The sequence below is a fragment of the Salmo salar genome, chromosome 06 (assembly GCF_965601325.2).
Source record: "Salmo salar chromosome 06, fSalSal1, whole genome shotgun sequence".
In the NCBI taxonomy this organism is placed as follows: Eukaryota; Metazoa; Chordata; class Actinopteri; order Salmoniformes; family Salmonidae; genus Salmo; species Salmo salar.
The window spans coordinates 50587401-50602167 of NC_138296.1; the positions used below are offsets into that span (position 1 = coordinate 50587401).

General features: G+C 42.7%; 1 protein-coding gene across 4 annotated transcripts in view; it reads left to right on the forward strand.

The window, feature by feature from the left end:
* The window catches only part of LOC106607439 (parvalbumin-7), a 49856-nt gene extending 35685 nt beyond the window's left edge, over window positions 1–14171 (forward strand). The window contains exons 1-5 of one of the 4 annotated variants that reach the window (XM_014204378.3): window positions 1985–2009; window positions 11701–11769; window positions 12726–12858; window positions 13279–13388; window positions 13512–14171. In XM_014204378.3, coding sequence (XP_014059853.1) covers window positions 1997–2009; window positions 11701–11769; window positions 12726–12858; window positions 13279–13388; window positions 13512–13537 — 351 coding nt within the window. In that variant the 5' untranslated portion in view covers window positions 1985–1996 and the 3' untranslated portion in view covers window positions 13538–14171. Of the gene's footprint in view, window positions 1–1984; window positions 2010–3153; window positions 3235–7648; window positions 7766–11700; window positions 11770–12725; window positions 12859–13278; window positions 13389–13511 lie in introns of those variants that run through there. The other 3 variants (XM_014204379.3, XM_014204377.3, XM_014204380.3) reach the window with 3 other exon arrangements.
* Window positions 14172–14767: the final 596 nt, after the last annotated feature.

Here is a 14767-nt window from a genome sequence, read left to right on the forward strand (position 1 = left end):
GGGTAGAGGTTGAGATTTGGAAGAGAACCGATGTAATTTCACCCTCCACCCTCCAGGGCCTGACACCTTGGGGTGAAAAAACCCCCATCAACACTGATTTTGATACAACCTGTTTATGCATCTCACCACCCTTCAGCTCGCCTTTTCGCTTCCCCCTTGCACCACCCCTCCACCCAGGGAAAGTCAGTGACCAGAAACCGGCCCGGCATTTCCTTGAAACCCCACACCAGTCCATTTTTTCTTTGCAGACCCTCAATATTAGCCCCTAAAAAATGTATCACCGACCCACTGAGCTAAAGATGGACCAGCCCATCTGGTATTTTCCAGAATTGCCCTATGGCCAGTCCGTTTCTGCCACCACTCAGGCTCCACCACTGAGCACCACTGTCATCCCTCCTTGGGAGAGCCCCAGACAACAACCAAGCACTCTATGGGGTTAAGTCAAGCCTCTTGGTGGCTTTTGGCTGCATGGCCCTGAAAGGCAGAGAGAGGAGGATGATACATTTAGTCTAAGTAAGGCTGGAGAACACAAAAGTTTAGTGGAAGAAAGGAAGAAAGGGGCCCCTTAAAAGGAGGGTGCTTTATATACCTCTTCATGCAGTGAACAGAAGGCGGAAGGGATGATATGTTGAAAGGAAAGAGAGGAGAGAGAGTTAAAAAGATAAAGTGCTTCAGCGTATTAGAATTGGACGGGGGAATAACATTCCCATGAGTGGTACCAGAGGGAATAAGGGATAGGAGAAAAAGAGGGATAAATTATAGAGTGGCAAATTGCAGAGAAGTACAGATGGGGAGGTGTTCCATATCAAAGTCATTGATTGGAAATATGTCACGATGACTCAACGACGAATCAAACTGCATGATTAACCTAATTTGAGAAATGCATGTCATTCCAGAAACAAAACTTTATCAGGTTTTTTTAAAAGTACAGCATCTGCTCTATAAACAGTCCCAAATGAGATATGGTAATAAGGTTTAATAGCTGCAGTCACTGAGGTCCCCTACAGAGCAGCAAATCCCTCCTCATCACACCATGTCCCAGTACATTTATACATGGGAACTCAGTGACCCACACCACCACCACCACCATTGCCTCCCCATCCTATCCTACAGTAAACCTGTTTATTGTTCTCTTTAAGTACAATACAGTAGCACCGCAGCCCACATCGCAGGCCCCATCTCTGCCTTCAAACCCACCTTTACAAAGGTCAACGAGTACACACACACACACGCATGCATGCACACACTGTACACACACACTGTACACACACACAATAACCCCCAAACACACACCCTTCAATAATACCTCAGACATGGAAACAGCTGATGTGTGCAGTCCACTGGTACAGCCATATTCAGTAAGACATATCTATATATGACAAGCTTTGGCGATTCCTGGGGGGGGTGTTGCCTGCGCCAGAGTGACCTAACCCACCAGCCTCTATGTTTTATGATTAATTGATGCCGAGACCCTGTTCGGATTCTTTCCCCACAAAGTAATGTAGTCTGTGTCCCAAATGACACCCTGTCCCCTATATAGTGCACTACTTTTGACCACACATACACTGTACATCTATGGGATCTTTATTTGATCACCCTTTTGTTGCTGAGAATTCACATTAAAACACGGTTATATTAACAGTATTGTACTTTTCATATAGCCTAATTTTGACCAGCTAATAGTCTAACCACCGATCAAGCAACGTTCAAACGTGCTGCATAATTATTTTGCTATGACAATAGTGGTCAAATGACGATGCTACATCTGTATATAGGAAATAGGGTGTCATTTGGGACAAACTCAAATGAACATAGAGCATAAGGTAGCCCACGGATCTCAGATTTCACAGTTATGATCAGGATCTACCTTCAGCTTTGCTTTGACTTGTGTCTGCTATATATAGATTCATTAGGGACAGACAAAGAAAGGAATAGGATAATGAAGGTGGATATAAAGCGATGGATTAAGGAAGTTGGCTGATTGTTTTAATCCCCCATGAGAAGGAAAGGTAAATGAGAGAGACTTTGAGATAGGGATGGGCATAAATAAGAAATTACAATTAGAAAATACAACTTTAAAATACCCTAAAGACAATGTATCAAAATAAAATATAAGATACTTTTGTAAAGTATTGTAGTTAATTTAAATACATGTCTTTTTTGTTATAAAGTACAAAAATACATTGCTACTAAACAGTCGAATAGAAACAACATTCTCAGTAACGGTTACAGAAACGTCTTACTTGCTATGACTGTGATATGTTGTTGTTAATCTACCTTAGTTGAATGCATTGACACTCTGGATAAGAGCGTCTGTTAAATGACAAAAATGTACTGTAAATGTATATGTGAAAATTAACAACTGCAAAGCACACTGGGTATTGTCATTGGCCTTGTTTCAGGGCGGCGCTCATTAGAATAATACTCAGCATGCCTTGCAATTGTTCATTTTTACATATACTGTACATTTACAGTATACTTTAATTTAGCAGATAGTCTTATCACACCATAGTGCCATCATACTTTTTATAACAATGTAGGGTGAAAGGGGGCCACAAAATGTTTCACTTCTATAAGGAAATGGTATAGAAAAGTATTTTGTATTTTGAAAATTACAGCTTTTGAAAATATCTTGTTACAAAATACATTGGACTGTAGTTCAGCCCAGTGTAATACGACATACAAAATACTCAGAAGTAATTCCAATACTGTACGTATTTCAAATACATGTAACAGAACTACTACCCATCTCTGCTTTGAGAATGGTTAAGTGTGAGAGACAGGGGAAGTTGGAGAGAAATGAGAGCTTAGGAGATGAAGAGAGTGACAGAAAGAGGTGGAAAGAGAGAGATATATAAACACAGAAAGAGAGAGTTTGTGAGAAAGATAAATATCAAAAGAGGATCTAAGGACAGAGCCGCCTGAGCGGGAGGCGTGAGAAAAGAAGGTAAGAAAACCAGATGCGTGGAGGGAAGGCGAGAAAGAGAGAGAGTAAAGAAAAAGGTGTCAGGTGGAATGGGTGCTGGAGACTGAGCAGGTGATTATTAATAGCAGGGGTTTGATTAGTTAAGTGTGGTTAAGGGAAGCGATAGGGTTTCCATCTTTCCCTCCTAAAATAGGCGGAGGGGAGGGGTATAAAAAAGAAAGGAGTGGACCCTTGTCTCTTTATCAGACCTCCCTATCTCTCTGGCCCCTTTCTCCATCTCCTCCATACTACTCCTCACCTTAACTCAGGTAAGGCTGCGTGCTTTGGTCAACAACCAGGGTTGGGGTCAATTCCATTTTAATTCAGCCAATTCAGGAAGTAAACATTGGGATTTCAGTTTACTTCCTGAATTGATTGAATTGACATGGAATTGACCTAGTAATAACATGGAAAAGGCTTCATAAATTGGTCACCACAGTAGAGAATATCTATAATTCAATTTTAGGCCATTTTGCAGTACACTTACTAACAGCTACTTTGGGGGAAAAAATGACAAAAATGATATGCAAAGTTGTGAGGGTAAGATCTTGTTTAAGTATGTAGGTAGTTATGTGTTGGAAAATAGCATGAGCAGGTGCAATTTGTGGTGTTAGTTAATTGTATAATGGGAATGGCTGCTGTATAGAGAATATGAACCAAACGACCAAACCTTTCAACAATGATATAGAGGACATTAACTAAGTATGGTGCAAATTGCTGACACTGTGAAAAAGTATTTAGTTATTACATTTTTTAACAAAGATGCCTCTCGGGACCATAACCTTCCCATAACCACATAACATTCTGTATGTGATTACGTTGAGTATGATTAGTGCATTTGATACTCATATCTCCATGTTAATGCATATTCATGGAGTCAGTGAACTGTTTTAGTGGCTATAGCCTCTGTGACAAATAATGTATGCATCCCAAATGGTACCCTATTCCCTATAGTACACTACTTTTGTCCTAGGCCCAAAAGGGCTCTGGTAAAAAGTAGCGCACTATATAAGGGATATGGTGCCATTTGCTATTAATACAATGTGTTGTTTGTGTGTCATGATGAAATATGACCTCAAGACTTCAGATGTTGCTTTAAATGCTAACGGATAGCTTAAGCGATTGACGTATTTTTATTTATTTAATAATATTATATTACTCTGTTTGTGTTTTATTTAAATGTCTCGTGACGTGGTTTCGTTATTGACATGTTTGGCATTTGCATGTAGATGATTGATTGTCCCATTGTTCCAGATGTAATTATGAGACGATGTGATTAGTTGATTAGATAAGATTACATTATTATTCTGCGAGTCATGAGAATTTGTGAGAATTTCAATAAGCATTTTTCTACGGCTGGCCATGCTTTCCACCTGGCTACCCCTACCGCGGTCAACAGCACTGCACCCCCCACAGTTACTCGCCAAAGCCTTCCCCATTTCTCCTTCTCCCAAATCCAGTCAGCTGATGTTCTGAAAGAGCTGCAAAATCTGGACCCCTACAAATCAGCCGGGTTAGACAATCTGGACCCTTTCTTTCTAAAATTATCTGCAGAAATTGTTGCAACCCCTATTACTAGCCTGTTCAACCTCTCTTTCGTGTCGTCTGAGATTCCCAAAGATTGGAAAGCAGCTGCTGTCATCCCCCTCTTCAAAGGAGGGGACACTCTTGACCCAAACTGCTACAGACCTATATCTATCCTACCCTACCTTTCTAAGGTCTTCGAAAAAAGCCAAGTCAACAAACAGATTACTGACCATTTCGAATCCCACCGCACCTTCTCCACTATGCAATCCGGTTTCAGAGCTGGTCATGGGTGCACCTCAGCCACGCTCAAGGTCGTAAACGATATCATAACCGCCATCGATAAGAAACAATACTGTGCTGCCGTATTCATTGACCTGGCCAAGGCTTTCGACTCTGTCAATCACCACAACCTCATCGGCAGACTCAATAGCCTTGGTTTCTCAAATGATTGCCTCGCCTGGTTCACCAACTACTTCTCTGATAGAGTTCAATGTGTCAAATCGGATGACCTGTTGTCCGGGCCTCTGGTAGTCTCTATGGGGGTGCCACAGGGTTCAATTCTTGGGCCAAATCTTTTCTCTGTATACATCAATGATTTCGCTCTTGCTGCTGGTGAGTCTCTGATCCACCTCTAAGCAGACAACACCATTCTGTATACTTCTGGCCCTTCTTTGGACACTGTGTTAACAACCCTCCAGACGAGCTTCAATGCCATACAACTCTCCTTCCGTGGCCTCCAACTACTCTTAAATACAAGTAAAACTAAATGCATGCTCTTCAACCGATCACTGCCTGCACCTGCCCGCCCGTCCAGCATCACTACTCTGGACGGTTCTGACTTAGAATATGTGGACAACTACAAATACCTAGGTGTCTGGTTAGACTGAAAGCTCTCCTTCCAGACTCACATCAAACATCTCCAATCCAAAGTTAAATCTAGAATTGGCTTCCTATTTCGCAACAAAGAATCCTTCACTCATGCTGCCAAACATACTCTCGTAAAACTGACCATCCTACCGATCCTCGACTTCGGCGATGTCATTTACAAAATAGCCTCCAATACCCTACTCAATAAACTGGATGCAGTCTATCACAGTGCCATCCGTTTTGTCACCAAAGCCCCATATACTACCCATGACTGCGACCTGTACGCTCTCGTTGGCTGGCCCTCGCTTCATACTCGTCGCCAAACCCACTGGCTCCAGGCCATCTACAAGACCCTGCTAGGTAAAGTACCCCCTTATCTCCGCACACTGGTCACCATAGCAGCACCCACCGGTAGCACGCGCTCCAGCAGGTATATCTCTCTGGTCACCCCCCAAAGCCAATTCCTCCTTTGGCCGTCTCTCTTTCCAGTTCTCTGCTGCCAATGACTGGAACGAACTACAAAAATCTCTGAAACTGGAAACACTTATCTCCCTCACTAGCTTTAAGCACCAGCTGTCAGAGCAGCTCACAGATCACTGCATCTCTACATAGCCCTTCTATAATTTAGCCCAAACAACTACCGCTTCCCCTACTGTATTTATTTATTTATTTTGCTCCTTTGCACCACATTATTTCTATTTCTACTTTGCACTTTCTTCCACTACAAATCTACCATTCCAGTGCTTTACTTGCTATATTGTATTTACTTTGCCACCATGGCCTTTTTTGCCTTTACCTCCCTTATCTCACCTCATTTGCTCACATTGTATATTTACTTATTTTTCTACTGTATTATTGACTGTGTTTGTTTTACTCCATGTGTAACTCTGTGTTGTTGTATGTGTCGAACTGCTTTGCTTTATCTTGGCCAGTTCGCAATTGTAAATGAGAACTTGTTCTCAACTTGCCTACCTGGTTAAATAAAGGTGAAATAAAAAAATAATTCTGCGAGTCATAGCGGTACCTTTGTGTGCCATCCAGGAGAGTCCCTACTACTACGCAATGTAAGCTAGACCTGGGTTCAGATACTATATGAAATATTTTTTGCATTATCCTACCTGGATAGCCAGGTGGGCAAGGTTGCACTGGGACCGCTCTATTGGTTCCATTGCTACAGTCACATTTAGTCAAGTACAGATAAAGTATTTTTTAAGTATTTGAACTCAGGTCTGATTGTTTAGTTGTACTGTCGCAGTACAGTAGGTAGGCAGCTCAGCAGTTATTTTCAGCACATGCTGTCACATAACATAATGGACTTTGGTGTTATGTCCAAAGATGATCTCCCACAATTCATCTGGGTGTTGTTTTTATGGCCATGCCGCTGTTACCATGACAAGAGAGGCTAGCATTTGTTCTGATGAATTGCAAACATTAGATTGGATACATAGCACAAGATAGCAGCCATAAATAAAGACATCATTACCGTTGGAGCTACAACACTGTGTTGTAGCCACCCAGTTGAGCTGTTCTGTACACAATTTCAACTATTCAGTTACAAATTGACTATGATTCTGAATCAAAATCCTCCAATAAAATGTTTCTGCTGTACAGAAGGCTTAAACAAGCACAGTCCCCAATTTGTGTTTAAATCACTCTGATTCACTTGCGTAGTGGGCATTTAAATGTAAAATTAATTGTAAGTAAGAGCCCTACAAGGTATATGAATCCAGACACACAATGTTGCAAAACATTATCTCACCAACAGCACACAGACATACATACATGTATATGCATGTACATAAACACACACACGAACTCATCCCCGCCCCATGAGAGCGAGCATGCACGCACACAGACACACACACATACACACACACACACACACACACACACACACACACACACACACACACACACCCCTGACTATGTGCACACCTAACCTATACCAAGCACACAGATCAAATCTAAGTTCACACACGTCACAGACATATCAGCAAAGCCACACATTCATACATACAAACACACACCCTCACTCACACACTGACACTACAAACGACCGCATACGAACATACACATGCTATAGTAAACTGAGATCGAGGGGGCTTAACTTAAGGGGCTCGAGTTTCTTGAGACGCTAGTACATTCTCCCTTGATCGTTGATCCGTCGCCACATCCGGCCTGCCTAGACCCAGAACCCCTCTTCCAAACACACACGCACACTCACACACACGCACACGCACACACACACACCATGCAGCTGTTGTAATGAAGGAAAGGAGTCGGTCCGTTCTCATGAGGCACGGTTGGGTTTCCCTCACCTCTGGGTGAGAAGAAGGGCACAGCCGGCTCTCATGCAGGAAAAAAGTATAAAGGTTTCATATTTATACTTTTCATTGGAGCCAAAGGGTAAGTCAAACTTAGGAGTGTTAGAAAGAGGTTGGGTGAAAGGAAGTGCTAGATCTCACTAAGATGAGGCTGACTGTTGAGGCATTCGCATAGGACAAACTGTGGAAAGAGGCTAACTACTAAATAGGATCTTGTAGGCTCCTATAGAGAGCAATAGTAATGGCATGTTTTTGTAGGCACTAACTCCACCATGGCTCATTGGCCAAAGCCTATGGAGAAATTAATGTTTTTTTTGACGGGTTTTGGATAAACTGCAAAAATAAGGTCTGTGGTAAACACAGGCTTAGGAGACTTTATACGTTTTGTTCTATGAGCTAATCTTCATCAGCTAATTATGTAATCAGCATTTATGTAATCAAAACAAGCACATTAACCACATAACACTTACAGAAAAACCACATGCATTTCACGTGATCACATGTGAAAACGTGTTATCGTGTGATCACATAGTCACATGTGATAACATGGGACCATGTAAACACATGCAAAATCATGATCTCGTGAAATAAATGACAACATGGGAATGCCAAATTTCAACATGTGATACGATAAAACTACACGTGACAACGTGTGAAAACCCAGGTGTCAAATGTCATTGAGAATATTTTACTTTAAACGGCATAATTGACATGCATTCCATTTTTTATAAAAACATGTTTTACTAGACAAGTCAGTTAGGAACAAATTCTTATTTTCAATGACGGCCTAGGAACAGTGGGTTAACTGCCTTGTTCAGGGGCAGAATGACAGATTTTTACGTTGTCAGCTCAGGGATTCGATCTTGCAACCTTTTGGTTACTAGTCCAATGCTCTAACCACTAGGCTACCTGCCGCTAATTTAAACAGTCTTGGTCCCCTGCATTACTTGGAACTAAACCTAATTTGGGATTTGAACTCAGAACTGCTTGGTTGGTAGGTACCTGAAGTGCCTCCTGCACTAAAAACACTTGACATCGAGTATACATTAATGTTTTGGGGATTTAAACTTGCAACCGCTTGGTTGAGGGCATCAATGTTTCTGCAGTGCCACCAGGTTCATACTTATGGCTTGGAACGTGTTAAGACACACCAAAAAATTAAGGTAGTGTTGTTCCCTGTGGTACAAAAAAAGTCGAAAAAGCTTCATTAAGCTACAAAAGAGTGTCAGTGCGCAACCTTAACATGTGTTGACAATACAACAGAACAGATGAACCGGAACGACATTTACTTTCACAGGTGGCCAAAAAGAACTGAACACCACGCCTCCAGGATTCTGATCTGACCTGATGGATCATAGCTCAATAACCCAACTAAGTGACCCAACTGGCTGGGTCAAAAATAACACAGCATGTGTCTGTCCACTATGGGTTGCTTTTAACCCAGCATTTTTTTTAAAGTGCAGTCGTAATTATACCTAGAAAAAATTAACATTATACTAGATTATCTGCAGATGTACCCTAAAAGATATTGACCAGTACCCAGGGCCAGATTAAGAAATCTGGCAAAGTTATGCTCTCTGATGTATTTTGAACATTGAGGATGGGCTCCTGTGGTTGGATAAAAAAATAGATATATTGTGGCAAACCTCTTCAAAGTTAGGAGCGTTTGTCACAAATTACGTGGGAAACTGTCACCAAAGTCAGCCCAGAATGAAAGTTCTTTCGAACATGACAGTATCTGTGTGTTTGTTTCGCTGTCCTGGTCCACCCAGGCCGCAGGTAAGGTCAAGGATAGCAGGGTTCGGTACACAAATCTGGTTCTCGGTAGGTCCAGGTCTAAACGCCAACAGGTAAGTCCAAAACAGTCCAGCTCGTACACGGTAAATCCAGCCAATGTAGATTGTCTCTTTCTCTATGGTTCATAGATCCTTCCCGCCCTCTCTCTCTCTTCCTGGTTTTTCTTGACCTTTTATCTGTGGGTCGGCTCCACCTTCTGAGGGTTCCCCTTGCTTCTGGGAATTGTAGTTTTGGCAGTCGGCCATTTTGTGATCTGTAGTTCTGATCGGGGTGGCCATTTTAGTGATCGGGCAGAGCCCGTTTATTAGTTCTGCCCTCACATATCTGCCATTTATCACTCGACCCCCTTCTTTGCCACAATATATATAATAATTGTTTTTGCCTCTTGGGTCTGTTATGGGCTTGGGCCATGCCCCTGACTCACACAATTGACCAGTCACATGTATCTCCTCCCCCGATCTAACGATTAGCAGAGTGGCACCAGGCAGCAGAAGGCTATCTACACTCATTGACAGTTGGCTCCAGAATCCTCCTGTGGTTGGCGGTTGCAGAATATTATATATATGTATAATATATACTGTGTTTTTTGGGTAAACAAATCAAATCAAATGTATTTATATAGCCCTTCTTACATCAGCTGATATCTCAAAGTGCTGTACAGCAACCCAGCCTAAAACCCCAAACAGCAAGTAATGCAGGTGTAGAAGCACGGTGGCTAGGAAAAACTCCCTAGAAAGGCCAAAACCTAGGAAGAAACCTAGAAAGGAACCAGGCTATGAGGGGTGGCCAGTCCTCTTCTGGCTGTGCCGGGTGGAGATTATAACAGAACATGGCCAAGATGTTCAAATGTTCATAAATGACCAGCCGGCTCTGCCAGTACCATGTGAATTCCTATGTGTACCTCTGAAGGTACCTTATGTGTACCTTTGACCTTGTATTCTTGCCTATTAATCTGTGGCCACAGATATGGTTGTGTAGCAGGAAATTCAGATTGCTGGCATCCCCATTACGGAAAAAACGTTTTCACATGATCTCACATGTGAAATGGTGTGTTTTTCTGTAAGGGAAAGGCTTCATAATTCATAAAGGTAATCTTAACTAGCTGATATCTTATAGAACAAAAAGTACAAGATCTCCTAAGCCTGTAATAAACTCAGATGTTATTTTAGGCGTTTACCCCAAAACCCCATTCTTTCCCTATTAATTTCCCCCATAGGAACGGCCGAACGAACCAGAGGCAATGCATTTCCATTTTTTAGGACTACAAGCTGGCGAACTCTGTTGTTCTATATATGTCTAGCTGGCCTTTTCACTCATTTATCCCATGAGCCTTTGCTGCAGCAGTGTCTTAGGGAAATATCTTAGAGCACCCTACTTGGCCCTGCGGTCCTAACGCCCTGGAGCAGGGCCACCCCTCGGGGGCCATTACAGACGTAAACTTATCCAAAAATAGACTTAAATATTGCCCTCGCACGATATCATAGGAAGGCCGCCACATGGCAACCACACCTCAACCTACTAATCCGTTCCTCAATAACCCCTTAGTCAACACCACTCACTCCCCAACTCTCCTCCTCCTTTCCTCTCCTCCTCCTCTCCTCTTCTGGGAGACAGATGGGAGCTGGGGGGAGGGATTAGGAAGGGTAAAGTGATACATTTGTAAGTGAGAAGCAATTGACTTCAATGGCACACAGGGTTGGACACACAGGACCAAGAGGTTTGGACACACAGCTCGCCTTTCAAAGTGTGAGACATAAGGAGCCCCCTGTCCGCACTATTACTCTACACAGCTCTAACTCTGTGGTGTGTCCAACGGCCTCCTAGCTCCACAGCTCTCGTTCTTGTTCTATGGTATGTCAGACACAGCACAAGGCACAGATCCTATGGTGCTAACCCTACTGAGTAGACACCTGGAGACCAGCCACGTTTCTCTTTTCATACCCCCAACCTCAACCCGCTCCCAAAAAACACACACAAACTAAATGGAGAGCTGAGCACCCCCACCCCTCCTCCATTTTCTCCTCCTCCCTCCTCTCCCTCCTCTCCTTCCTTTCTAATTCGTTCTCTCAATATCTCGCACTCGCCCTGATTTCTTGCTCCAGTTCACAAGTCTCAGCAGTGTAATATGTTCCCTTTGCGCTCATGTACCCTCGTGTTTAACTTTGTTCCCTCCTTTTCTTGTAATCCTCCCCCCCCCCCCCCTCTTTCCTGACATTCCAGCTGCTGAGATGGCAATGAACAGCATTCTCAACGCTGCCGACATCAAGAAAGCCCTAGAGGCATTCGCAGGTGACCAAACACCTTTTACTCCATTTCATTTTCTTACATCACATTTAGGAACAGTTTCCCAGACATACATTAAACCTAGTCCAGGACTAAGAAGCACTCTCAATGAAGATTCTCCATTGAAAGTTTTCCTGTTTTGCAGGACTAGGCTTAATCTGTGTATGGGAAACCGTCCCATAATGTGTAAACAAGAAAACACTGAATAGAGGCAAAATAAATGGCTAATAATACTTAGTAAAGGTATATTTCACTTTTTGTATTGCACGTTAGTGGCGAATATGTGTTCTCTCTACTAGAGTGTTAACAGGAGGAGCCCCTTGGTCCAACATACACATCGGATGCGTCCCAAATGGCACCCTATTCCCTATAGTGCCCTCCTTTTGACCAGAACCTCATGTGTCCTGGTCAAAAGTAGTACACTATGTAGCAAATAGGTTGCCATTTGGGATCAACACATTTTTACATAATTATGATACTGTAATAGCACATCATATCTGACATAATTCTGATAGTGTAATAACTGATATTGTGCAACACATATGCCAGAGGATGCCAGCTAGTCCTGGGGTTGGCACAGTCCTCTAACCTATAGAATTGATATGACCACTGGCACAACACATGCTCTGAATCCACACACGCACATACACTCAGACAAACGCTGTATCATAGTGTAAAAATAGTAATTTCTTAATGATTGTTTGGCATTAACGTTTAGCCTCTGGAGTGTTGCTGTTTTTTGTACTTTGTACTTTGTGTGTGTGTGCAAGCATCCTTGCATGCGTGCCTGTCTGTCTGCGTGTGTTTGTATGTACGTACGTGTGTGTGTCTGCCTCCATTTGTGTTTGTACTCTATGTGTGTGTGTGTGTGTGTGTGTGTGTGTGTGTGTGTGTGTGTGTGTGTGTGTGTGTGTGTGTGTGTGTGTGTGTTCACTAAACTGTGTGTGTATTATGCCGTGCAGCGGCTGACTCTTTTGACCATAAGAAATTCTTTGAGATGGTGGGTCTGAAGGCCAAGTCAGCTGAGGATGTGAAGAAAGCCTTCCTGGTGCTGGACGCTGACGCCAGCGGATTCATAGAGGAGGAGGAGCTCAAGTAAGAGACACACACACACACACACACACACACACACACACACACACACACACACACACACACACACACACACACACACACACACACACACACACACACACACACACACACACACACACACACACACACACACACACACACACACACACACACACACAGGGAGACACACAGAGAGACACACACAGAGACAGAGAAAGACAGACAGAGAGAGAAACACACCAACACTTTGACTGACTACACACTCCGTGATTTATTAAACAATATACAGTGCGTGGTGACTGACCAGTGATCACGTGGACATGCATTTCCATCCTATATACACACACAAACACTCATGGTTAACTGTTTAGGCACCAGAGAATTCCTAGTAGTTGTACTGTCTGTACTCAAGTCTCTCTGCCCTCTTCCTGTTGTCCATAGGTTTGTACTGAAGGGATTTGCCTCAGACGGCAGGGACCTGACCGACAAAGAAACCAAAGCATTCTTAAACGAAGCTGACAAGGATGGAGACGGCATGATCGGCATCGAGGGTAAATAAACTATTTCTCTGACCGACGGACACATCTACACACCTGTATCATCATAGTGTAATCAGATTTTCCACAGCGTCTACAGAGTGCTCTAACCTCTTGTCTTTTCTTGTTCTCTTTCAGAGTTCGTTGCCCTGGTGCACGAGTAATAGACACCTTCCTAAACCGACTAGTGCTCCACCACCCAGCCCCGATACTCCCCCTCTTCCAGTCTGCAGCCGACCCCCACACGCGACCCTTCCTCCCCCACCTCATCCCTCCACCTGCCCTCACTGACACCCAGCTCTCTTCCACTCAAGCGCACGACTACTACTGCCCTGGAGGAAGGGTGTCGTGGCTCCCGCCCCCACCCCGCTAACTTACCCCTCTCCCCCACTCCCACTCCCACCCACAACCCCAACCTATTTATTTTTTCCTTTTTATACAAACGTATGTATTTCTGTTTATGTATAGTTATCAGAACGCCTGAAAGGCCAATAACCTCATGTTAAAATAATAATGTAGATATTTCAAAATGAGAGAAAGTCATATCTCCTTTGGGTTGATTTTACTTCACCCCCCTTTTTCTCTCTCCCTCTTCCCCCACTCTTTCTCTTTCTCTGTCACTTGTTTCTGTCTCTTTCTATCTCTATTTCAACTTTCTGGCACTGCTCTCCTCCTTTCCTTTCCTCCCCATCCCTCCATCCCTCTCTCCTTTGGTAATGAGCTGTTGTAAAAACACACCAAAAGATGAAACTGTGAAAGAACAAAATAAAATAAAATATAAAAATGCCTCAAGAACAACTGACTCACTCATTCCTTTAAGGTCTCCTCTGTTTGTCTCCTTTCTTCTCCAATTGGTAGTGCTGAGCGATTAGTACTTTTTGAGGTCGGTTCGGTTTCAGTTTGATTACAAAAAAGTAATCACGGTTTTCGATTTTGGTTTCGATAATATATTTTGCCTTTTACTGCAGTGGGCTAAATCAGAGTCACACAGAGTGTTGGTAGTCTTAAACAAATCTACTTTGAAACAAAAGTGTACCCCTCATTCACATGTTTATGAAATGTATTACATTTTGAGTTTTCATCCCAATATTACATCACAGAAGACGGAAATATATCAAAATCGTTTGACAGATTTTCGGCGGCTTTTTAAAAAGTATGTTTATTAATTGTGAAATTATGTAAACTATTAATAACATTCCATCAATGAGGCCACTAGAGAGCAATGTGGTCATTTGAATGCAGGAAAGGGGTACACGTTAAATGCATTACAAAATAAAACAATTTAAATGATTTTAAAGCTACAAACCAAAAATAGTGAACATTCAATTGCCAAAACATTACAAATATTCCATTGTCTCTGTCAGGTCCACATTGCGTAGACATCAATAGAAAAA